Source organism: Phyllobates terribilis, unplaced genomic scaffold, assembly GCF_046119375.1.
Source record: "Phyllobates terribilis strain yellow unplaced genomic scaffold, ASM4611937v1 Scaffold_11__3_contigs__length_659146591, whole genome shotgun sequence".
NCBI classification, from domain to species: domain Eukaryota; kingdom Metazoa; phylum Chordata; class Amphibia; order Anura; family Dendrobatidae; genus Phyllobates; species Phyllobates terribilis.
In genome coordinates, this window is record NW_027362771.1 from 390,424,321 (window position 1) to 390,451,588 (window position 27,268).

General features: G+C 39.3%; 1 protein-coding gene across 1 annotated transcript in view; it reads right to left on the reverse strand.

Annotated features, from left to right (window-relative positions):
• The window catches only part of UNC13C (unc-13 homolog C), an 861,108-nt gene that overhangs the window by 634,864 nt on the left and 198,976 nt on the right, over nt 1-27,268 (reverse strand). The window contains exons 6-9 of the mRNA XM_073653015.1: nt 26,530-26,608; nt 14,621-14,626; nt 9,762-9,833; nt 8,118-8,337 (exon numbers count right to left, since the gene is read on the reverse strand). Of these exons, the coding sequence (XP_073509116.1) occupies nt 8,118-8,337; nt 9,762-9,833; nt 14,621-14,626; nt 26,530-26,608 (377 nt within the window). The remainder of the gene's footprint in view (nt 1-8,117; nt 8,338-9,761; nt 9,834-14,620; nt 14,627-26,529; nt 26,609-27,268) is intronic.

Here is a 27,268-nt window from a genome sequence, read left to right on the forward strand (position 1 = left end):
ACTTTGTTCTGCTCTAGCCAATGACAGGTCGACTTGGCCTTGTGTTTTGGATCGTTGTCATGTTGGAACATCCAAGTACGTCCCATGCGCAGCTTCCGGGCTGATCAGTGCAAATTTGCCTCCAGTATTGGCTGATAATGTGCTGCATTCATCTTTTCTTCAACTTTTAACAAGTTTCCTGTGCCTTTGTAGCTCACACATCCCCAAAACATCAGCAATCCACCTCCATGCTTTACAGTAGGAATGGTGTTCCTTTCGTCATAGGCCTTGTTGACCTCTTTCCAAATGTAACGTTTATGGTTGTGGCCAAAAAATTTAATTTTGGTCTCATCACTCCAAATTACCTTGTTCCAGAAGTTTTGAGGCTTGTCTCTGTGCTGTTTGGCATATTGTAGGCGAGATACTTTGTGGCATTTGCGCAGTAATGGCTTTCTTCTGGCAAGTCGACCATGCAGACATTTTTCTTCAAGTGCCTCCTTATTGTGCATCTTGAAACAGCCACACCGCTAGTTTTCAGAGAGTCATGAATTTCAGTGATGTTATTTGTGGGTTTTTCTTTGCTGATCTACCTGACCATGGTTTGGTTTTTACATAGCACCTGATTTTCCATTTGTTAATCACATTTTGAACACTGCTGACTGGCATTATCAATTCCTTGGATATCTTTTTGAATCCCTTTCCTGTGTTATACAGTTCAACTACCTTTTTCCTGTAGATCCATTGACAATTCTTTTGCTTTTCCCATGACTCACAATCCAGAAACGTCAGTGGCTGGATGAAAGATGCAAGCGTCTGTCTGGATCCCAGAAGCTCACTTAGCTTTTATGCACAAACACTGATTACAAGCAAACAGGTCACAGGTGAGGATGTTACCCTTAGTAGCCATTCAAACCCATTTGTGTCAAATTCTGTGCATATTATCAGGCCAAAATCACCAGGGTGAACTTTTGATCAGGGTCATTTGGATGTTTTTGATTGTCATTAAGATTTAAAAAGACAAAACACAGTAGTTTGACAATAAATGGCTTCACCCAACCAATAACCATGAGCGGAGAAAAAAGATTTTTTTTGTTATCATTCATATTCTCTGAAACAAGGCCAAGAAAGCAAAAATTCTGCTGGAGTATGCAAACTGTTGAGCACAACTGTATACCACTATACAATGTAAAAAATACCCACTTTGTGCCTCTAGACTTCATTGTGTCTCCATGTGTTAATGATGTGCACTTTATGCATCAATATATTAACAATGCTCTCTTATATGCTTTCAAATATTAATAATGCCTCCTATGTGGTTCTATATATTAATAATGTTCCCTCTGTGCCTTCAGATGATAAATATGCCCCCTTTGTGCCTCTTAAAAAAAGTAATAATTTGAGTGAGTCCACGAGACGGGCTCTACTTCTTCCTGCTGTTCGTGGTCCAGAGCAGCCGGCGTAGTGAAGTGATGTCCTCACACTCCCTGACGTCTGCCATGCACATCTTACCTCTGGTCGGTCACAAGCTTAAACCAGCTTTTCACTTACCAGAGTAAGTTGCGGGGCAGGAATCTACTCTGCCATAGGTTTCATCTGTCTATGTATATACGCATATACATTTGAGAGCAGAGCCAGCCTGGGGACCTGGTTGGGCCATCTTTTCATCCGGGCCCAGTTGTGGTTGCATCCTCGGTGACCATGATCATTACAACTCTATCTATACACATTCTAGCGGCATTGACAAACAGGACTTCATGATATGAACTGTAGATGCAAAGAGGTTTATGATGTGCCCCAATTACTTCCAAATGACGTCCAAATTATTTTTAAAATAGACTTTACTATTTTCTACAACCAAGTGAGTGTTCAAAATCTATGCTGTAATCCAATAACGATTTTATGGCTTTACCTATGTCATAACAACATTACTGGGCACAATGAAGTTATATGTGTCGTAAGATAAAGTGGAGAGGAAGGCGATAATTCAATATAATGGTGTCTCTCAATGCTTTATTAATGCACTAAATGTGTATTTGTACATACTCTGACTGATACCAGGGAAATGCATCTTTGGTCTCCTTAATGGAAACTCAGGCAAGTAGAACGTCACTTTTAAGCAATTACCATCAGTCAAGGAATGGATTATGGCGCATGACATATGTTTATGCAATTAATGATAAAGCAATCATTGCAATCTCCCTCAATTACAGCACATACAACCAACTAATTAGTCCCTTGCAACTCTCTTGCAATAGACACATACTTAGGATATAGAGCCAATTTTACAACACTAACATATTATTTGGAGACCAATTATTCAGGCAATAATCCAGCCAATAATTCTCCTAATACAGGCTTTCAAAAGGTCATTAGAATTTTGTTGGAAATTGCAACGTTTGCCAATCCCTGTGATTTAGCACTGTACGATATTACTAATTTTGCTTAGTCCCCCATTACACATATAATGATCCCTTAGAAATTACCGAGTAATAGTTTTTAATTCAGTCTGGGGAAATTACAGTACATTATTGTTATACAGTGCTAGAAAAAGTATTTGCCCCATACAACGTGTCCACTGTTATTGGACTGTAGTCACATTGAATCATTTATAACCTTCAAGTAAAATGTCACATTAAACAAAGAGGTCAAAGAGAGTACACAGATTGAGTTTTCAATGTTTCAGCCCAATCATTTTATTATTATATAGTAAATATTTGGTCCACTATGGTTGCCAGTTTATCTTAATTATTTTCACTCCTTAAAGAGACTCTGTCACAAGGTTTTTGCTACACTATCTGAGAGCAGCATAATATAAGGGCAGAGACCCTGATTCCAGTTATGTGTCACTTACTGAGCTGCTTGCTGTCATTTTGATAAACTCACTGTTTTATCTGCTGCATATATGGCAGTTCTCTGAATGCTGAGCTCTCTATAACCCCGCCCCCACCACTGATTAGAGGTTTTCTTCCCATGTACAGTGTACACAGAATGCTGTTAATCAGTGGTGTGGGCAGGGTTCTATAGAGCTCAGCATTCAGAGAGCTGCCATATCTGCAGCAGATGTAATATCTAAAACTACCTGGCAGCAGGATTGCAAGACATCTAATGATAATCTGCTGCTGGAAAACAATGATTTTATTAAAACTACTCTAAACAGCCCAGTAAGTGATACATCAATGGAATCCGGGTCTCTGCCCCGATATTATGCTTCTCTCAGATTAACTAGCAAAAACCTGGTTACATATTCCCTTTAATGTCATCTGGGTATCCTAGTGAAAATGGATTCTCATGAATAGTCATTTTTTATCAGTTTAACCATGCTCAGATATCGGGAGAGAAAGATGGTGAAAGTTGATTTTCAATATGTCTAATCCTTTAGTCATAAGAAAAAAAACTGCTACTGTGTCTGACAGCAGTTTACCTCCCCCTTCCTAAACCATTACAAAAGCAGGTGCAACCAATCAGGCATGTGTATGGGGTGGTCCGTGGGAACGGATATTTTCTGACAACTATCTAAAGCGTGAGGCAAGCTAAAGAGATATACAAGCCACTCAGTGGCCACTACTCTCTATATCTGTATGACCAAATTCATTATATAGCTAAAACAGCTGTTCATGACTGGCCACTAAATAATCATTGTTTTTGCTGATAATCAAATGGCAATACTATATCCTTCTGATGGTATATATGTATACTACGTGTAATTCCCTCTGACTTAATAACATATATCTTCACATTACTGGTTATTAAAGAACGCAATCTCTGATATAGTGTTCTTTGGTTTTCTCCTAAATAAAGAAGAAGCTAGTGAAAGTCAGACATGCTATTCTAGGCAGCACAATCCCTAACTAGTTGACATGTTAATTGTAGTCCTTGATTTGTAAGGAGACTCCCTAACGACAAACAACAGGAATTTGGCTGAAAAAGACTGTTAGTTAACTCAATCCCCCACCTCCCCCAAGCCACGACTGTGTAGGCTATGATAATATAAGTAGTTCTGTACCTTTGTTAAACCCAAGCACTGCTGTATTGCTGAGAAATCAACTTTAGAAGTGTTATGCTGGAAGTTGTCTGGGCAAGACGGACCACTTCTGTCTACCATTCTCAGACTAAGAGAAGAGTCAGACGGCCGATTAACTCAGACGTGGATCACAACGCAATGCTCGGACTGGCCGAGCAAGACAGCATGTATTTTTATGCAACTGTCACGCTCGGGTCTAGCCAGTCCAAGCATTGCATTGCGATCCTTGTCCGAGTTATACGGCCATCTGATTCCTCTCTTAGGAAAGCAAACATACATACTAAAACTCGGACCAGTCACTTCTGCAAATAGCAGATGTGACTGACTCCATGTACTCATCCATACAGCTACCTGCTATTTACATGCATTTGTCTGGTCTGTAAATCGAACCAGAATAGTAAGTGCTGTGACTTTTTTTTTGCAAACAGACCATTGGTCCATATGGAAAATGAGCCATGTGCTCTGGCACATTGGCTATAATGGGTCCATGTGCTCTCCATGCTGCGCTCCACGACATACAAGGACAGCACACGTACGTATAATACTGTAATCTGAACATGTCTTAACCCAGTCTTCAACTGGGAGATTGAAGGTTAGTCAGCTGCTGCAGCATGTCAATTACCTAGTGGAGGGTGGAGTTAGGCTGACAATGTAGCTGGAAGCCACGTCAGTGGAAGTGCTCTGACCCACCCAGAGCACTGGCAGTCTTATTTGCATTTGACTTCTAAAGTGAATTTCTAAGCTATATAACAGTGGTTTTCTTTAATAAAGCTACAGAAGTACTTATATTTTTATATTCTACAGTCTTGTAATTGGTTTGGGGTTGGGAGGGATTGAATGAAATGACAGATTCCCTTTACGAACCCACGCCTGGGTTTTGAAATCTTTATCTGCTGTCATTTTGCTAGGGCTCTCCATGGCCACATACTATATATCAATTTATTTTTTTCTTCAAACTCCTTTATTACTATAAACTCACTTTTAAATAAACTTTCAAGCTGATTTCACCGTGAGACAAGAGTAAGGGAGGAGACACAGATTAGATATTAGAAAAAACTTTTTGTCAGTGAGGGTGATCAATGAGTGGAACAGGCTGCCACGAGAGGTGGTGAGTTCCCCTTCAATGGACGTCTTCATACAGAGGCTGGACAGACATCTGTCTGAGATGATCTAGTGAATCCTGCTTTGAGCAGGGGGTTGGACCAGATGACCCAGGAGGTCCATTCCAACTCTACCATTCTATGATTCTATGATTCTATTAATTGTTGATAAGTTTCTATATTAGCCCTGCTGGCAAAGTGCTCCTTTTTCATGAGTTCACAGTCAGGGTAAGGATCTGAAGACATGAGTCTTCGCTGTGTCAGATTCCTATTTTATTCATATCCAGCCTCTAGTGATGCCGGCAGCAGGAGTCCGGTGTATGTATGAGCTGCACCATTGCTCCTCCTGCGCACCGCCCCTTGCCTGTAATTGATTGCTTCTTCCCATTAGTTCTATAGAGTAGAATCTATAAATCCCATGCAGTTTTTGCAGCGTTTTTTTCTACTATGAGATTTGTGTATTGGGATTTTGTTGACTATATCGGCCAGACAAGCTTTATCCTCCCACACGCCCGAGAGTTGTCATCTCATTTAATGAGTCTTAAATTGACATCGTCACTGTCTATCTCTGTATAATTTGGCAATTGTCACATTCTGCATTTCTGCAATGCTATACAAATTAATACCAATATGTGGTGAAATTGTGATCCTCATAGAGGATAGGTAATGATGTGCGTAAAAGTCTCTGGATAGCATCGTGGAATATGTTAGCAGTAACAATCTCCTGCTGCTACACGGAAATAAGGAGGATGATCAGATTGACATATCAATTATTGTTTTATGTCTTGTATTCAGTAGTCTGTGAGCATCATGTTGTACAAGTGTGAATGTAGTTTTAGATATTCAGACTAGTTAGATATTTATCTGTTAATGAACATTAGGTATTTATGTGCTAATGAGCTTGGCTGCGAAGCCTATTCACACAAGTCAGAACAAAACTGATTTGTCAGCAGCAGACAGTTCGCTGGTGGACAGTTTCCAGGTAGCATAAGACATATTTCTACACCGCATGGAGTCACAACAAATTGGAAAATATATGAAAACAGTATGGTAGTAAAGAAACATTATTAAAAGATGCCAATTTTCTGAATGCTAATTATAACCAGTGTAAGGACTCATGCACACAGTAAAGTCACATATTATAGACCCCTGGGCACTCCGCATGCAGCTCTATGAAGTCATGCGTTGGAACATGGTATGAATACAACGATGAGCCATAGTATGGCCATAGGCACAGTCTTTTAATTAGGTCTCGCTCACACGAGCGTATACATCGGACGAGTGTTATCTGATCTTTTATCGGTTAGCACTCGGTCCAATGTTATACTATGGGGCAGTGCTGATCAGCGTTTTTTTTGCTGATACCGATTTAGCATAAGAAAAAATTGCAGCATGCTCCAATTTGTAGCTTGGATCAGATGGCACATATCTACTCAAGTCTATGGGTGCGTGGAAATCATCAGGCGGAACTCGGATGACATCCAAGTGCAGTCTGATTTCCGTGGACAGGTAGAATGGAGAAGATGGAGAAATGTTGTTCTCCATCTCCCTCTGACAATGTGCTCTGATTCTCTCATCCGAGAGAATGGGATCACACTAAGCTGACACTAGGATCACACTCTTATCAGAGTTTGCTCGGAGTGTATTAACATAATTGATCACATGAGACAATCTACACTCATGTGACCATAGTCTCAAAGAGAATCTCTTTCCTAAAGATATCTTTATATTCAGATTTCCATCTCAAAGCAAATATAATTACAAAATAATCTGAGATCTGGGATACTGTACTCATGGATGAATTTGCTTAAAGTGCATCTCCATTCGTTCTTCTCGTTCTAACGAGACATTTCCCGCAGTACAATAGGCCATGCATCACTGAGAGGTCAACAATGATGGGTAAAACACTGCCATGCTTAGGCTGTGTGCCCACGATGCGTTTTTCAAGCGTTTATGCTGAGGAATTTCTGCAGCGTAAACGCATGATAAACGCTTGGTAAACCTTCCCCCATGGTCTCCAATGCAATTCCGCACTTTCAATGCCCATGCTGCGGATTTTTCCGTAGCGTTTATGCTGCGCTCAAAAATCCGCAGCATGTCCATTAATTTTGCGGAAGCGCTGCGTTTTCACCGCTATTGACTTGCATTAGAACGCGCCAATTCCGCAAGACTGCATCTGTACTTGCGTAATTGGCGCGTCCTAATGTGCGGATGGTACCCGGGTGTGGAGGACAGGAGACTCTCCTCCACACCCAGGTACCATTAAAAGCTGTAAAAAAAGAATAAAATAAAAAATACAGATTATATTCACCTTCCGAAGGCCCACGGACTCCTTCTCTGTGCTTGCGGGCAGATCGCGGGCAGATCTGTAGGACCTGCGCTGACGTCACAGTCATGTGACGGCAGGTCTTTCAGTCCAGCGTACCGCGATCTGCCGGCAGCCAGCACAGGAGCGCAGCAAGACTCGGGGGCCATCAGAAGGTAAGTATAGCTTTATTTTTTTATTTTTAACCATTCTCTCGGGTCACACTATATAAATCCATGCCGTTTGCATGGATTTATATAGTGTGACCAAGTTGTCAAGCACTTTCCAAGTGATGCTAAAATGTCTTGGAAAGCGCTTGATAACCCGCATGCGGAAATGCATGTGAAGAACGCTTCACATCCGCATGTCCCTGGCAGGAATAACGCATGTACAATCCGCATGTACAATCCGCATGTACAATCCTCATGTACAATCAACATGTACAATCCGCATGTACAATCCACATGCGTTTTTTCTGCCACGGAGATGCAGAAACGCTCAGGAAAAAATCCTGAGCATTTCTGCATCGTGGGCACATAGCCTCATCACAGCAGCAGATTCTTGGTAATCTGACATCTGTAGGATAGTCCACACAACAGGACGTCTCAGCCTAGTTGCTGTCACACAGTACCTGCCACCATGAAACTGGAAATAATGTATTAGCTTAAAACAAAATCTATACTGATGTTAGACACAGAAATGAAGGACTTACTTTGCAAGCAGTCAGCGTTTAGAAGATCTTGACATTTTTCATGACACTTGACACCACACTCCGTACACCTCATGCCCTGTCTCGCTATTCCCCAAAGTAGCCCCTCGCACTCATAGCAGTACGTTGGTGTTGTTGCAGTCCATACTTCAAAATTGTGTGGAGTCGTGGATGATATTGGATAAATAAGAGCTTGCAATGTCTTCTTGAAAACATGAGATTTCTGTTGAGGTTAAAAAATAATGAGATTGGTGAAAGGAGGACATTTTATTAATATTACATAGTTGGCTATAATGAGAAATGTTGAGAAAGCCTCCTAATAACTGTACCTCAAAGACAGCGTCACCACAGGATAATAATGACTACCATCATTATAATATCCAGTGCTGACCTAAACATAGATGTAAAGTGAAAGATTTTTGTCTTCATAACTTTTATAAAGTAAGATATAGTCATTTATTTCAAAGACCCAGCAGCTTGGCCTTACATATGAGTATGTCCTCCTCGGAGTTTTAGAAGTCTTTTATTTAGCTAATAGCTTTGCATAACAAGATTTTGTATAACAAGACCATTTTCTACAAGGGTGGGCGACACAGGGCCGCTATGATACATAATGGCCACTTACTTCTTGATAACTGATCAAAGAACAGCCACAGTAGATCTATCGAGCAATCAAGCTTAGAAATTCATTAGCTCTGAGTAATTGACTACTAGTAATATAAATCTACTGAGTTACGACCAGATTCGCTGTAGGGCTATACAAGGTAAAAACTATCTTAAAAGGAACCTGACAGCTGATCCATGCTGCCTGAACCACAGACATCGTGTATCAGACCTGGCTGAATAATGTCAGTCAAGTATGTTAAACTCTGAAGCTTTATCAGGAAAAAATACATTCAAAAGCCGCCCGCAGACCAAGCCACAAGGTAGACTAGTCCAGAAGGCCAATCGCTTTTCCCTACCCTGCTCTTTTTGAGTGACATGGAAGCAAGGACTGTTTTATCTCCGAAACGCCAAAGTGTTTCTAAGTAGTAAAATACGTGGCTAAAATATTAGTGCCAGTATCTGAATAATGATGCCCTTGGTTTGCGCAGCATGTATTAGTTGTTAGGTTCATTTTAACCTCTGTAATTGGGTATGGACTTTCCCACAGGAAATTCTCAGATCACTTTGCATGGAGTTCACTTTTACCATTGGTTTTATATGAGAAGTGAAACTTAGTATTTAGTACCAAGGAGGAATTATATTCAGACAGTGCATGGGTCGAGTCTGATTGAGTTTCCTTGTATATGCGTGACAGCCAGTGGTCAAGGGATGTGGCAGACTCAGACTTGTGGCAAGGTCAAATAAACAAGCCGGGTCAGTACCTGGAAATCTAGGACAATTACCTTAGCAGAGAATGAAACCTAATTGATTTGAATGATCAGTCCCAAAATAAAGGGTAGGTTTTTTATCAAGCTCAGAGCTCTGAGTCATTGGTAGAGAGCAGGAGCATGGTGCCCTTTAAGAGAGCAAAAGTATGTGCATGTGCATGGCCAAGAAGAGCATGGCACGCTTTTGGAAGACAGCAGCAGCCATGGAAAAAAAACGTGCAATATGCAAGATGCCTTGTATTTTTTACGGAATATAACATAAAAAATTACTTACCAGTTCCTCATTGTTCACAGAGGTTCGGATAACCATCGCAAGAGATATTCCAGCTTTCCGTGCGGCCAGTGTCTGTATGAATGTGGAAATATTTCATAGTATCATTACAATGTAAGAAACTTTAGGTGATATACACACTAGTAGTGAACAGGGTTAAATATCTGTAGCGATAAGAAACTGAGACGATACAGATACAAGCCCTTGATACAGTTTAGCTCTTTTACCACAGTCCACCTGAGCTGTCTGTGAAGCCAACAAAAGGCATTATACAACTAAAATTCTTGTATTAAATAATATATACTGGGATTCAGAGCAAGGCAGAGGTTATTAGCCCTCACAAATAAGTTTTATTTAGCTTTCTATCATTGTTTGATAATGCAATCATGCACCTTTCATGATTGGTTACTCTGGAATAAATTGATTTTCTTGTGCAGATATTACACAATATATGTGTCAAATTCTATCAAATACATTTTGTACTGTACTGTACAACCCTGTACTGGTTGGGACACTATTAAAGTAAGTATAAAGAATCTTATTGTCAATGATAAAGAAAAACAAGATGATTTTATGCAACTATTCCTTAGAGTATAAAAATACTGTTGGTAGCATGGCTCTGTGTTAAGACGGCTTAAGATTAATTAACACTATAGTCGTCATTTTAACTGATCCAGCCAACTGTAAGTCACAGAGATACATAAGTAAAAGGGAATACTCTGAAGTTAAAGGGAATCTGTCAGCAGGTTTTTGCTATGTCATCTGAGGACAGCATCAGGTAGGGGCTGAGACACAGATTTCAGTGATCTGTCACTTATTAGGCTGCGTGCTGTTGTTGCAATACAATGAACGTTTTATCACCAAGAGATTATCACTGCCTGGACTACAGCTCACGTGAGCCCTGGTCCAACTTGTCCATTCCTCAGACAAACAGCCCACTGTCAATAGACAATTTACACATAAAGTTGTGGTGTGGGCGGGGTTAGCTTTCTGAGCTCTGCTACAAGCTACGTCTAAAAACTCTAATTGCGTCAAAACTGCTGCACCCAGTAAACTAAGTGACACATCGCTGGAATCAGGGTCTCTTTACCTAAAATATGCTGCTCTCAGATGAGTTAGCAAAAACCTGGTGACAGATTCCCTTTAACTATGCTTTTAAATGGATTTTCCTATAATTGCCATAGAACACTTATCAACAGGGATTCACCCACCACTAGAACACTCCCTGATAACTAGAATGGGAGTCCCAAGGACACTGTTTTCCTTCACTGCACAATTTAAAGGAGCTTAAATATAACAGCAATTGAGGATGGGTAGGATGGTATACACTTTATAGTGATAGATGGTAGGGAACACTTCAATACTACTCAAGTAATAATATTATATAATAAATAATAAAGATGACAGTTCTCAATGGAAATAGTTAGGACAAAACTTTAAAAGGAGATGACTGATAGTTGAAGTAATATCAAAAAGATATCAATCTAGAATGGGGGATTCACTAACAATTTAGATTATAGCAAATCTCTATTATTACATATAATAAATGGAAGTATTGAAAAAGTGAGAAGAAGCTGTTGTGGATGGACAGCAAATGTAAAACTGGGCTGATAAATGTCATGTGGAAAGTAATATAGACAAGCGATCACCAATGCACTTGAGAACTGAAAACTGACAGCAAGTGCATTGCTTAAAATGTGAGGAAATGCATATCTACTCAAAGGAAACAACTCTTTTGTCAAACTGTCATTCTCTACATGGAAAATGAAACAATTTGTGCTGTGTGAGATATAGTCATGCACAGCAATTTGGTCCAGGCCATTTCGTTTAGAGGATTTTCTTCAATTTACATAAATCTATCTGGTTTCAGGTGTTACTTGCCACAGGTGAGTTTGAACGAGCATCACATGCTTGAAACAAAGTTGTTTACCTACAATTTTGGAAAGGTGGCAACAATTTTGCTGGGCCCATTTTGGTGGTTTAGTGTGAAATTATGTCCAATTTGCCTTATTTTCTCTGTTTTTTTTTGTGTTAATCCAATACACACAAAGGAAATAAACATGTGTATAACAAAATGTGTAATTGCAATAATTTTCAGGGAGAAATACTTGATTTTCTGGAACAATTTCAAGGATGCCAACACTTTTGGCCAAGACTGTATATGCAGCTCTTGACATTTGGTATGACATTGATTTGGTATCAGGATAGTGGAATTTTAATATTGAAAGATATCCTCCTGTGTGTGTGTTCCTCTCTGTGTTTGGAAACCGTGGGCTTGAAAGCTATGAGGGCAGATTGTGCACTTTGCTAATGTGAAATTAATTTCATGTGAATTCTATTTTATTTCATGTGAATTCTATTTAAATGAAGCTTAATAATTGTTTAATGAAAAGTGATCTAACTTTCAGATACATTCTAAGAGCTGAAAGCCAATTTACTAGTGGAAAAAAAGTTGCAACATTTGGGGGACACGATTTTTGGGCAAATATGCCCTATTTCAACTCTCAAAAATATTCTACAATTGTCAAAAAAGAGTACAGGGTATAGCAGGATTGACATGGCCAGCCATGGTCTGACGAAGGCTAAGTTCACATTTCCCATAATCCTCCATTTGAAACAGATCCAACAGCAATCTGTTATATCAGGGCTCGCTCACACAAGCGTACTCATCAGACGAGTTATATCCGATGTTTTATCAGACAGCACTTGGCCCAATGTTATACTATGAGGCAGTGCTGATCTACTATTTTTTTCTCATGAGGATTCTGCATTAGAAGAAAAATGGCAGCATGCTGTGAGTGTCTCCTCAAATCGGATCACGCACACTTATTAAAGTCTATGGGTGCGTGTAAAACATCGGACTGCACTCGATTTACGCGGACACAGACAATGAAGAAGATGGAGTAATTAAGCTCTCCGTCTTCTCCGCACTTGTGCTCCGATTTTTTCATGCGAGAGAATCAGATCACAGTAAACTGACACTCGGATGAAAACTCTTATCGGAGTTTGAGCAGTGTGAAAATATACGTTTGTGTGACCACAGCTCCAGCAGGAGAAAAAAATTGTGCAGACACAACTTTTTTGACCAGCTAGAAACACTGATTGCAACTGGATATGTTTTTTAAACATTAAAGTCTATGGAAATCGGATCCAATAAATAGCATTCCGTTTTTCTTCCATCTGAAAAGGATCCAGTTTTCGCTAACAGGATCAGTTTCAAATGACTGCAGGACATGTTGAAAAGACTACTGGTCGTTGACTTGAAACTGATACAGTAAGGAGAAAACGGATCTGTTTCAAATTGACGAAAAATGGATGGCTAATTAAAGGATCGGTTTTCCGCAGACTTCACTTTTAAAAAAAAAACGGATCCAATTGAAGTTATTTTTTTTTAGGTGGACAAAAAAAGTTGTATCTGCACAACATTTTTTGTCCGCCTAAGATAACGCATTGCTGCTAGATCCGTTTCAAACAGATAATTACTGGATGTGTGAACTTAGCCTTACTGTAATTTTCACCAGAATGCCTAGAAGCGGTTTACTCCACTCTTCTCATGGAAACACATAAGCCGGGGTGTATGGGGAAACTGGGAGAGATGGATGTCTTTATAGCCAACAGCTATGTAAGATGGTGGGCATCTTAATGGAAAGCTTCCCATGACTTTTGTGTCAAAATCTTATCCTCATTTTGATTAATATGGTGTAGGGGAGAAAAGCTATCCTGAGCCTGTAGAGATGTCTAAACTGAAACACTGTAATAAACCCTCATCTGTGCGAGAAGGACAAGACCCGTACAGGTTTTCAGCATCTGATTGTAAGAATATTTTATTTCACTAACAAACAGAGAGCATGATAAGAATAAGCTCCTAAAGCACAAAAGCCTCAGATTCATCATTCTTTTTTAGGGAGAGTAAAAATTTACATTTTAGGCTCTTTTATTTACTCTTCAATTTTTTACAGCTTTTGCACAATTTATACAATAGTTTTTTCAGTCCTCATCATTTTTGGGTTTTGGTATGGATTTCATAATACAGATGTTTCCAGCTAATTAATTTTCAACTTTTTGATATTTTGCAATTTTTCTGCAATATGACACTCCAGTATCGTAGTGAAGATCAAAATCTGACTATGTTTTAATGTGTCCCCTAAAAAGCTGATGTGCAAGATTTTAAAGTTGATTGAAAGGATCGTGCAACATTTTACTGTAAAATTTGCACCAAATTCTTCAATATCATGTGCCATTTTGATGAATATCTTATCTTAAAAATGCTATTGATGAGTTTGGGACAAAAGATATTAATATTCTTTAACAATTCCCACTTTTCTATTGTGCAATGATTAAACTTTATTTACTTGAGACTGTATACAATTTGTGACCATTATATAAAATTATAGCAATATACAAAATCTGTATGTCTAATAATACTATATACTTATTATATTTTACACTGAAGCCATAGATCACTCTCTTGGCATCTGCTATGTACTTTAACAAAATAAAGGTACACCTGGAAGTTTATTACTCTGCACAATGCTCTTTCTGGAAGGGACAGTGAGGAACAATAGAAGACAAAGGCAAAAAGTAATTTGATCTAAAAGTTTCTAATTCAAGATGACTGATTAGGTTATGTCGCCAAATGACAAAGTCGACAAGTAAGGGGAGTAAATCAATATAACTGACAGGATGGTCACATTTTTTGCAGAGGAAAGCACAACAAACAGAAAAATCCATTACTGGTCTGGTGTTTCCGGTGTTTCCCAACCAATGCTACATTATCTTTGAATTTCAAACACCTCTTTAATCATCACAATTCTTAATATAAACCTCCACATGCATAACAGAATATTTCTGTGGATACTTACCATTGCCTGCACGCCAATCACATATTTAGAGAAGGAAAAAAAAATAGAAAAGTATTAGACAACTATAGCACGGTAATATGAAAGCATCAACTTATTTTTCAAAATCAATGGTACACACATTTTCTTGCATAGAAGATTAGGAAAAACTACCGTATTTTTCGGACCATAAGACGCACTTTTTTCCTCCAAAATTTTGGCGGAAAATGGGGGGTGCGTCTTATAGTCCGAATGTTGGGGGGGGGGTGTGTATATATACGGGGTGTGGGGGGAGCGGTATCGGTGGAGGAGCGGGGCACAGGAGGCAGCAGCCGCCCGCTGCAATCTACACTGTCCCCGCTGCTAAAGAAAATGAATATTGACTGCTCCCACACCCATTGGGCGTGGGGAGCACTGAATATTCATGCTCCTTAATAGCGGCACACAGCAGAGCGAAGCGCGTCTCCTGCTGCTGCCGGAGTCGCGTGTGCCCGCTGTTAAAGGGCATGAATATTCAACCTCTCTCCACGCCCATGGGCATGGGGTGAATATTCATGCCCTTTAATGAGCGGGCACATGAGATAGCCGGCAGCAGCAGCAGCCACAGCGTGGCTCCGCTGTGTGCCAGCTATGAAGGAGAGTGAAGTCACTGGTCCCCGCGCACACAGACCCGGCGTGGGGAGCAGTGACTTCCGGTAGCTGATCTCTCCATGTGAGCCGCGCATAGCAGTGACGTCATGCGCGGCTCGCATGGAGAGATCAGTGCAGGCAGACAGGACACAGCGCTGGAGGAGGAAAGAAAGGTGAGTAGGAGTGTTTATTTTTTTTGTATGTGCATCTTGATGGGGATTAGGGGGACCATGCATACCAGGACAGGGCTTAGGGGTGTCATGCATAACAGGATAAAGATGAGGGGGCCATGCATACCAGGACAGGGATCAGGGGTGCCATGCATACCAGGACAGGGCTTAGGGGTGCCATGCATAACAGGATAAAGATGAGGGGGCCATGCATACCAGGACAGGGATCAGGGGTGCCATGCATACCAGGACAGGGCTTAGGGGTGCCATGCATAACAGGATAAAGATGAGGGGGCCATGCATACCAGGACAGGGATGAGGGGTGCCATGCATACCAGGACAGGGATTAGGGGTGTCATGCATAACAAGATAAAGATGAGGGGGCCATGCATACCAGGACAGGGATGAGGTGTGCCATGCATACCAGGACAGGGATTAGGGGTGCCATGCATAACAGGATAAGGATGAGGGGTGCCATGCATACCAGGACAGGGATGAGGGGTGCCATGCATATCAGGTCAGGGATGAGGGGTGCCATGCATAACAGGATAAAGATGAGGGGTGCCATGCATACCAGGATAGGGATGAGGGGTGCCATGCATACCAGGATAAGGATGAGGGGTGCCATGCATACCAGGATTGGGGATGAGGGGTGCCATGCATACCAGGATGGGGATTACTGTGCCATGCATACCAGGATTTGGGATGAGGGGTGCCATGCATACCAGGATAAGGATGAGGGAGCCATGCATACCAGGATTGGAAATGAGGGGTGCCATGCATACCAGGATGGAGGGGAGCCAGGCATACCAGGATGGGGACCACGTATTAAAGGAAGGGGGGGCATATATACCAGGATGGGGGATATTGTCAGAATTGGGGGACATTACCCCTATACCAGTGTCAGCAGAAGACCCCCTCACCCTTAAAAGTGCATCATGACCACATTTTTTGCTTAATTTTTTTTTTATTATTTTCCTCCTCTAAAACCTAGGTGCGTCTTATGGTCCGGTGCGTCTTATAGACCGAAAAATACGATAATTGTTAGCAAAAGAACAAAAAAGGATTGCATAAGATATGCATAAGACAGTCAATAAATACCAACCATAGTATACTGAAAGACAACGCTATTATCAATATGGCTATAAATAAAATAAAAAAATACATGTGAACATAGAATTAAAACAATAAAATAACTCAAAAATAATACAATCTAGACACAGAAAACCTTGTCTTTTTAATGATCTATACAACTAATACAACAGTACAAATTTCTACAGGAAGAAAGACATTTTTGTTCTGTTGCCAAATAGTTTTTTAATGTCTTAGTGAATATAAGCTTAAGACTTAAATTGAATAAAAAATGTAATGTGATTTCACTTTCTGAAAGAAAATACATTTGCAACACATTTGATATGTGTAGAAGGTATCCTATAGTCAATTTGTCTAGTCTGAAATGTGGCCTGAATCTCAATGAAACACTACAATGTTTGTGCTGATGCAGCCTAAAGACTATCACTATATAAAAGTATATCACATCACATAATAGGAAGTCATAAATGCAAGGAATTAGACACCTTGCTGCTTTGGTACAAAAATTGTAAATAACCAGACCCTCTCACTTTGACCCTCTTTGCTTTCATTGTCTAAGATCTTAACAGGTTCAACATAAATTTCTGCCACAAATGTAGACTGGGGTATGTCAGTGACATTACATTTAACAGATGATAGTGTCAGTTTTGTTTATAAAATGTAGAGAAACAATAAGTCAACCAAGCTAGAATATGGGAGGATTACATGAAATCGGGGAGGGTAAAAGGGGGGAAAAGGAAATGTGAATATAAATTAACTTTTATTAATTTATTAAAACCTATATTAAAATATCAAATAGAACATACATCCAATAGGGGATGTATATTGGGTCACTGCTATAGCTGGGATTTAGACAGCTGTGACCCACAAGCTCCTGGAATGTATGTAACAGCAATAAATGAAGTGGTTCCACAACCAATGTCCCTGAAAATAAATGGTTGGGTGATATATATCCTGTCAAGGATCTCAAATTAAGGCCTTAGAAAAAGCCGGTACCTCCGGCGAAACGCGCATCAGGGACGAGCTGTCCTGTAAATGTTATATTAACAGCACAATAAGGATCATCATGTCCTGCTTTTGCCCTGCCACTGTGTGTACCGGCGGTTTATCCATTCACCTGCAAGGTGTCATACTTAACCACCTGTGTGGCTCTTATGTGTGGAATCATCATCCTTTCCTGACCGATTCACAGGATCGCACAGGCACAAATAAACCAGCTTTTATAAACCAGCTGTGCCAGTAAGGCAGAGGCACTTTAGGTGGATTAAAACACGATAGCATTCCACAGGTCCTAATTGACTTATATATAGGGATATTAGACTTGTGGCTTTATAAAGTATACTCAGCCTCCCATGCTGGTAGTGTGGATGCTAATTCAATTATTGGATAGCTATTCCCCAATGACAGTGTAGAATGTGAATAATTTGAGATCCTTTGACAGGATATATATCACCCAACCATTTATTTGTAGGGACATTGGTTGTGGAACCACTTAATTTAGTGCTGTTACATACATTCCAGGAGCTTGTGGGTCACAGCTGCCTAAATCCCAGCTATAGCAGTGACCCAATATACATCCCCTATCGGATGTATGTTCTATTTGATATTTTAAAATAGGTTTTAACAAATTAATAAAAGTTAACTTTTATTCACATTTCCATTTTCCCCTTTCTACCCTCCCCAGTTTCATGTAAATATTTATCTGGTGGTGACCACCTATGTGAATATTGTCCAGATAAATCGGACTTCATTTACCATAGACTATGGAAGGGCAGCATCGTTACCATTCTGTCTGAACCAAATTTTTTGTGTTTTTGAGTTAAAAAATGCCTAGAGTGCCATTTATTATTGATGATTTCATATATATCTGCATTACTGACAGTTGTCATCTAGATTTATCAGCTGATATATTACATCAAGTAATACTTGATTTCAGGAGTTTTTGAAATATGACATAAGATTATCCGTAACTCTCTTGAATTATTATTTGGTGGTCAAAATCATCTTAGAGTTCCACGATGAATATAATAGATTATGTCAAAATCTTTAAAGACATTGAAAGATCTCTTGGAATTCTTCACAAACCTTGAAGATCTTCTGGAAATCCATGAAAAAGTCACATATTTTCTTGAAGGGGTTGTCTTGAGAAAAGAAGTTATCACCTATCCACAGGATAGATAAAATCTTATGGATTGGTGTTGGTCTTACTGCTGGGATCCCCATGGATTACCAGAACAGGGCACTTTTATTGCTTTTAGAAATGAGATTGCCAAGGAAATGGAAGCAATCTGCGCTTGCTGGAAGAATGACATCCACACTTGCATATAATCTGATGGTTTATTGTCAACAAGTTTCAGAGTCACACTGACTCCTTCCTCAGGACAACCATACATAAGAGCAATATACAGCAGACACACATGGTTAGATACATGACAAAAAAAAAAAAGCAGCACCAAGAGAAAGGGAGAGGGATGTGCATAATCACAAGTCATGGAGCAGAAAAAATGGTATATATTTATCATCAAAAATAAATGAAAGATGTGTAAAGTGTGTAATACATTATTGTAATAAAGAAAGACTCCTGTGCTATTATGCGTAAAAAAGTGAAAAAACAATAAAAAAGGGGGAAAAAGAATAGTATTTATGATGGCTTTTGAACCCGGTGAATAAATGAACAAAAAGCCTCAGGAGGTACTGTGCTACACGATAGCTATCTGATCGGTGAGGGTATCTGACTAGAACTGGATTGTAAGAACAGCCAGTATTATACAGGAACTATGTAGAATTTTTAAACCACGTGTGTGAGTAATAAATATGTGTAACACGGGTGTGAAATATGGTGTGTGTGTTCAATATATAATAAAATATTTGCTCTTAAAAAGCAAGATTTTATTAAAAATAGCTTTAATAATATCTATTTATTTAAAAATATATATATCAGACCAATATATATATATATATAAATTTTATGACTGACTGCTTTAGAGATGGTCAAGAATCAAGGGTAAATGCTTCTGCACTTTATATTGGGAGAGCAGACACTGAAACAGTGTTTCTCTGGAGTGAGTCATCAGTTAGATCTGGGCCAGAGAGACTGAGAACAGAGTTCCACTCTTTTCTCTTTCATAGATGAACAAGGTTACCGGAGTTCACAGCATGGGGTACCTGTTAGGCGTCGGGCGTTTGCTGGATTCGAAATGGGTTCAGAACCATCAGTGGATTCTGTGGTCTCCTATTCCGGTCCAGCCGGGGCTGATGCTGCTCAGCATTGTCGTCAGTCCCAATGCCTAGCTGGTGCACGAGATGTACAAGTTGTCTCTTGGGTCTTTGTTCCTAGCAACATGAAGCGTAGGTTGCGGAGGGAAACAGGGCTGCTACAGCCTAAGTCCAGGATTCACGGCACTGAGCATGCCCGTGACATGGCGGACCGTGATTGGTGGTTTGGGAGTCAGCTGATCCGGTGACCTGGCACCGCCTGATTGGTCGCGGGTGATGTCACCAATAGTGCGACGGTGGGCAGGGCTTAATCTTTAAATAGCCCGCCCACAAACATGGCGGCGCGCTCTGATCATTGAGCAGTGATGGTGTTGTTGTGTGGACGCTTGGTCGTTTGGGCTCCACGTGTGCTTTAGCTTCTTTCAGGCAGGTTTAGCGAGGGATAGGCAGCCTTAGATGGAGGGAGGCAGGTAGCTTCGTCTGACAGTCTGGCTCCGACAAAGGGGTCGCCATACACCCCAAGCAGTCTGCAGACGCCGTATTCCCGACACCGCCTGTAAGCCACGTGGAGAGATACTCCTCAGTCCGGTAGCACGCCGGCTGGGAGCACTTATATGCCGGCGTGTATCACACACGCATCCTAGCGCCTGCTGTGTAGCCCCTGTGCTGTAACAGGGCTACAGATACATTATTTATCGCACATCTCTCGTGCATTTAACGGAGACAGTGCGAATCCCTATTCCCGTTCCGGTGTGCAGTAACACGGAAGGGATTGTTATTTAAGTTGGTTGTTTTACCTTCTCACCCGGAAGGTGTTCGGCCGCAGTCCACCAGGCTGCATCGCGGACCCCCGGTTCGGTTGCTTGCCATTATTTAATAAAGTTGTTTGCAACCGTCCCCTTAACAGAACCTTTCAGCACTTATACAGCCAAGTGGTGGAGACAAAAGAGACCACGCACAGGGGTAAAGAAGTCCAGACCCACAGAATCAAACAACAGGGGTATCCTGCATAGTATTCGGTTGACCTTTCAGTAAGATTACTGTATTTGAAGGTAGAAGTTTGTATAATATAAATGTTAAATACAAAGGAGAACTGTGAAGGTGCATTTAGTGCAACTAAAACTATTTTATTATGGGGGGACACTGTGAATAATAAAATTATTAAGAACTGCAACTGGATGTAGAAAATGTATAAAGAAAAAAACTATATACGCTACAACTGAATGTAGTTCTAGTGTGTGCAGAAGGATGTTGTAAAGTAAACTATAAACCATAACTAACCATCGTACTGATGAATGCATATAGATGTTATGCAGTAATGGTAGTTCTGTTTAATAGGTTGCGTAATACAGATAAACAGATCAAGTGAAGATAATATAGTGAAAGTAGTGTTTTTTTTAGCAGAGGATGAAAGGGTGCCTTTGTCTCTGGGCTCTGCAATATGTGATGTACTTTTAGCGGAAAAAGACTGGATAACAGCGTGGAAAGTACAATATATTCATTATGGGGTAACTAAAGGAGAGGAACACATTAATAGGAGAGGAGCTCCATCTCATTCTCTACCTTCACACAACTATACTGTAATTTGCGAATGAAGAATTATGATTGTACTATATAAGAAAGCTTTTAAAATAGATATGGGTGTTTAACAAATTGTAAAGAGTATTAGATATGGGTGTTTATCAAATAGTGAAAAAAAAAAGAGAATTTATGTGAGTGTTTATCAAATTATGAAAAATATTATGAGCATTTATGAGATTAATAGGTTTGCTTATCAGCTTGCGAATAAAGATATATAAGATATATATGACATTATGATGATTAAATTAAAATTATGAGAATTGCATTACATGCATACTTTAATGATTAGGAAGGAGCTTATAAGGAAAGGTTTTACTAGTGGATATAGTTTTTTTTAAACAATGGTGATAATATAATATCTAGTGTGCGGGGGAACCGACGTCACTCTAGTCAGTTTTATTTAGTGTGTTTAAATGTGTCTATACCGCACTACCTGGGGTTTCTAAAAAGTGAACCACACCCAAGGTAGGAACACAAAGGAAAGAATGGATAAGAATCCAAATTCCATTGGGAATCGCATCCATAGGTAGGAGCACAGAGAAAGAAGTCAATATCATACATCAAACAGCACAATTAAAATACTAGAATTAATAAATAAGGCTGGGAAAGATGTAATAAAACCAACAATGATGATAAAACCTTTAAAGCAATGTAACTTGGCCTGTTGATCATAAAAATGATAAAATCTATTACATTGATAACCACAGAGAGTCCTATCAGTTAAAAATATCAGAAATATCATTCAGTCCAGATGGTTTAATGGTATTTAATTTGTAAATCCAGTAGATTTATTTTCTGCTCCATTGCTGAATGTGATTTACACCATCACTAGGTATGTGCTCAATAGGGGACATTTTTAATCCCATAGAATCTTTATTATGGGCTACTGCACAATGCCGACATAGACCATGTTGAAGTAAGCCCTTCTTAATGTTATATCTGTGGTTATTTAGCCTTCTATGTGTGGTTCTAGACACATATTGTTCTCTGCACGGGCACTGTATAACATAAATTACATGACTAATTTGATAAGTCAGGAACCCTTTTATTGTGAATTTATCATTAGTGCTGGGGGAGATAAAAGAGGTGGTTCTGTTGAGCTACAACATAGGCATTTAGCCAAATTTCATTTAAAAATCCCATTAATTGGTTCCTTCATAAACTGGCCCTTCTTTGTACTGTTATTAGCACGTTCACAGCTAGGTGCTATGAAATGAGCCCAGAATAGGATCACCTAGTAATATGTGCCAATGTTCTTGTACGATTTCTTGTATTTCCGTATTGGCTGAACTAAAAGTGGTGATCATGTTAAACTCTTATTTATTCACTATAGGTATCAATGTTTTTGTCAGCAAGGATTCTTGGCTGATGTTTTTTGTGGCATTAAATGCGTGTTCCACAAGCTTCTTGGGATAATTTTGCTCATTTTGCGGGATAGGTTTAACAAACAAGATTATCCCAAGAAGCTAATGGAACACGCATTTAATGCCACAAAAATCATCAGCCAAGAATACTTGCAGACAAAAGCATCGATAACTACAGTGAATAAATAAGGGGCCGAAAATGGAAAATGCAAAAGTTTGGGCACCTAGCATTGTTAGTACCTAGTAGCACCCCCTTTTGCAAGTATCACAGCTTGTAAAAGCTTTTTGTAGCCAGCCAAGAGTCTTTCAATTCTTGTTTCTGGGATTTTCATCCATTTTTCCTTCGAAAATTCTTCCAGTTCTGTGATATTCCTGGGTCGTCTTGCATGCACTGCTATTTTGAGGCCTAGCTACAGATTTTCAATGATGTTCAGATCAGGGCCATTGTAAAACCTTCAGCTCGTGCCTTTTGAGGTAGTCTATTGTGGATTTTGACGTGTGTTTAGGATCATTATCCATTTGTAAAAGCCATCCTCTTTTCACCTTCAGGTGTTTTACAGATGGTGTTATGTTTGCTTCAAGAATTGGTTGAAATTTCATTGAATTCATTCTTCCCTCTGCCCGTGAAATATTCCACAGAACGGTCCACAGAACTTGATTCTAAAATGCATCAGGCTTGTTTAGATGTTCTTTTGCATACTTCTGATGCTGAATTTTAGGGTGATGAGCAGGAGAGGTTTTCTTCTGATGACTCTTCCATACAGGCCATATCTGTGCAGGTGTCTCTGAACAGTAGAACAGTGTACCACAACTGCAGAGTCTGCTGAATCTTTCAGAAGGTCTTTTGCAGTCAAGCGTGGGTTCTGGTTTGCCTCTCTAGCAATCCTACGAGCAGCTCTCATTGAAATTTTGCTTGGTCTTCCAGACCTTATCTTGACCTCTACTGTTCCTGTTAAGTGCCATTTTTTAATTACCTTTCAAGCTGAGGAAAGGGGTACCATATTTCACACCCATGCTACATAGTTCCTGTATAATAATGGCAGTTCTTACAATCCAGTTCTAGTCAGATACCCTCACCGATCAGATAGCCATCGTGTAGCACAGTACCTCCTGAGGCTTTTTGTTCATTTATTCACCGAATTCAAAAGCCATCATAAATTCTATTCTTTTCCCCCTTTTTTTTTTATTTTTTCACTTTTTTACGCATAATAGCACAGGAGTCTTTCTTTATTACAATAATGCGTTACACATTTTACACTTCTTTCATTTAACTTTGATGCATAATTATATACCGTTTTTTTGCTTCATGACATGTGATTATGTACATCCCTCTCCCTTTCTCTTGGAATCGTTTTTTTTATTTTGTCATGTATGTGTGTCTGCTGTATACTGCTCTTATGTATGGTTGTCCTGAGGAAGGATTCGGTGTGACTCTGATACACGTTGACAATAAACTATTAGACTATATCCAAGGGTGGATGTCCTTCTTCCAGCAAGCGCTGATTTCTTCCATTTCCTTGGCAATCTCATTTCTAACATTTTTATGGAAGCTGCAGCAACTGTTTTTTCAGTTGTTGTGTAACACACAACTTTGTAAGGTGAGCGTATCTTACTCGTACTGTTTTTGGTTATATTAGGATAAGACCATATTGCGCTCTTGTTTTTTATTTATTCTTGTTAGAACAGAGCTGCAGAGAGAATAATTGACTGCTGCTCCTTGCATTGCCCATATGACTGCCGAGTGCTGAGCGTCGCTTTTTCTGGCAGTCCTATAGAGAATGAATGGAGCTATGGTCAAGTATGTGCACAGCTGCTCCATTCTAACGGAGATAAAATTGTCCTATTCTAGAAATTATTGTAAGTGCCAGCAGTAGAACCCCCATTATATTATAAGGTATCACCTATCCAGGTGATAGCTACAGCTCACCGAACAACCCTTTTAAATTCATTAGGTGCACCCGATGACTATTTGGTCAGCATATTTGTAGGCAAAAATTAGGAGAAATCAGAGGAAAAGTATAATAGAAACAAGCCACCACTTCTGCATTTTTTTACCTACCCCTGTTTTTGGCTTACCAATACTGATGTAAAATACTGACCAAATACTTATTGTGTGCACTTGGCCTTGTATATTCTCATAGATAAGAAGGTGAATCCAGGTAACTACTGTCTAGAAAGTTTGACACCAGTGGTATGCAAAATTTTGGGGGCATTATAAGAGATAATCTGCAAAAATATATTGCAGAGAATAATATAATAACTGACAGGCAGCATGGATTCATGAAAGATAAGTCGTGTCTAACCAACATGTTGGGTTTCTATGAGGAGGTACAGTAAGTGCAAATCTGGATATTGGTAATGTGGCTGATGTGATTTATCTGGACTTTGCAAAGATATTTGATCCTGTACCACACAACAGCCTTATACTGAAGCTCCATCAGCAGGGACTAGGGGACACTACAAGAACATGGGCAAACAATTGGTTAGGGAACAGGAAACAAGGGATCATTGTAAATGGTACATTCTCTAAATGGGATATAGTCAGCAGTGGGGTGCCGCAGGGATCTGTGCCAGGATCGATTCTTTTTAATCTTTTTATTAATGACCTTATGGATGGGATTGAGAGTAAAGTGTCATTATTTGCTTTCAGTCTATTGTGAGAAAAGTGCAATACCAAGTTTTGTTGTTTTCTGAAGACACAAAACGTTGTAGGATAAGAACAGCTGAGCTTAACTGTAAAATATTACAGAACAATCTACATAAGATGTCTGCACAGGCGAATACATGGCAGATGAAGTTTAATGTTTATAAATGTACAGTAATGCACCTAGGACAGAGTAATCCTATTGCTACATATACATTGAATGGAAATATTCTCAGGACTACAGAACAGGAGAAGGACTTGGGTATTCTGGATAAAAGTAAGCTGAGCAGCAGTACTCAATGTCAAGCAGCAGCTGCAAAAGCAAACAGGATTTTAGTGTGTCTAAAAAGAAAGATAAAATCCTGTGATCCCAATGTATTGCTATCATTCTATAAATAACCTATAAGGCCACATATAAAATATAAGATGCCGTTTTGGGCTCCATATTTTAAAAAAGGATACAGGAAAGCTAGAGTCAGTTGGTGGTGGGCAACTAGGTTATTACATTGGATTGAAGGCCGCTCCTATAGGGAAAGGTTAGAAAAGTTGGACTTATTTAGCTTAGAAAAAAAAGACTCCTCAGAGGAGATCTTATTTCTATGTATAAATACATGTGTGTGTGGTCAGTACAAAGGATTGGCACATGGCTTATTCCTTCCAAGGACCTTACAAATGACCAGAGGACATCCATTAAGTGCCGTGGAAAGGCGATTCCGGCAGCTAAATTGGAAAGGGTTCTTTACAGTTAGTCAAACTGTGGAAAATATCACAGGATTTTAAAAAAAGGCTGGATACTTTTCTCACAACAAATGGCATTGTGGGTCCTAAATAATCTAGCGATAGAGAATGTATATAACGGGTGGAGAAAGGTTGATCTTGATGGACCTACAATCTTTTTTTCAACTTATATAACTGAAAGTTATACTTTACTGTAGATTGTTTGTAATTGTTTAAAGATCCTCAGATTATCTGCAATGCCTTCTCAATCCTCATAAACTCTCTAGAATTCCTCATATCAATACTATAAGACTCCTTATAAATAGTCATAGATTCTCATGAATTCATGATATATTTAATAAATACTAGCTGCACTGGGCAATACTTGACAATGCTGAACCTTGTTTCAGTGGGAATGAAACAACTTATCTTTATGTTTTGCCCACAATTTTTTTAACTATAAATTAATTCAGTAAATTTGTGAGTTAATTTAATTTTCTTTATGGTACTGTTACTTACCACATCTCGTACAATGGGTATTGTTTTTTTTCTTCTAAGGTCTGGCATGCTGTCAATTCCATAAAGGCCACTACCAGGTCTGCAATAAAAAAAGAAGAGCTTGACTGTAAAAATGTAACATTATTTTTAAGTACAATGTTTGCATTGCAATCATCTAATGTGTCAGCCATGAAAATACCAACTGTAGCTGCATCATTAACCAGTTCAAGACTGGATCATTTTCCCCAATTCATTACCAGGCACATTTTCGTTTTCTTTAGTACATGTGGGTTTAAATGCTATAGAATTTTTGCCTTGCTATGTTAGTGAAAAAAAAATTTGCGTAAATTTTTTGTAAAACGTAGGACCTCACTTTTATGCAATTTTTATGTTTACTTTATATGATTTGACAGTATCTGAGGGAAAACACAAAGTGCCACTAAACACACATTTTAAATTGTATTACTGGGTCAGTCATGATCATTTTTATATAAGGTATAATCATTTTTTGTTGCTGGGTGTGGGAGAAAGTGCAGGGGAATTGACAAGTTGGGCAGGCAGGAGCTTTTTTTACTTTGTTGTATCTATTTTTTGCTCTTGTCTTTATCTTTACATTTATTTTATACACTAAATTCCCCCCTTTCAATATGATTTTATTTTCAGTTGATTTCCCATGTAACTGGGATGAATATATTTATCCCAGTTACAGAATAATTATATTCTACAGACTGCACGTCTTCAGCATTTTGGTACCCTGGAA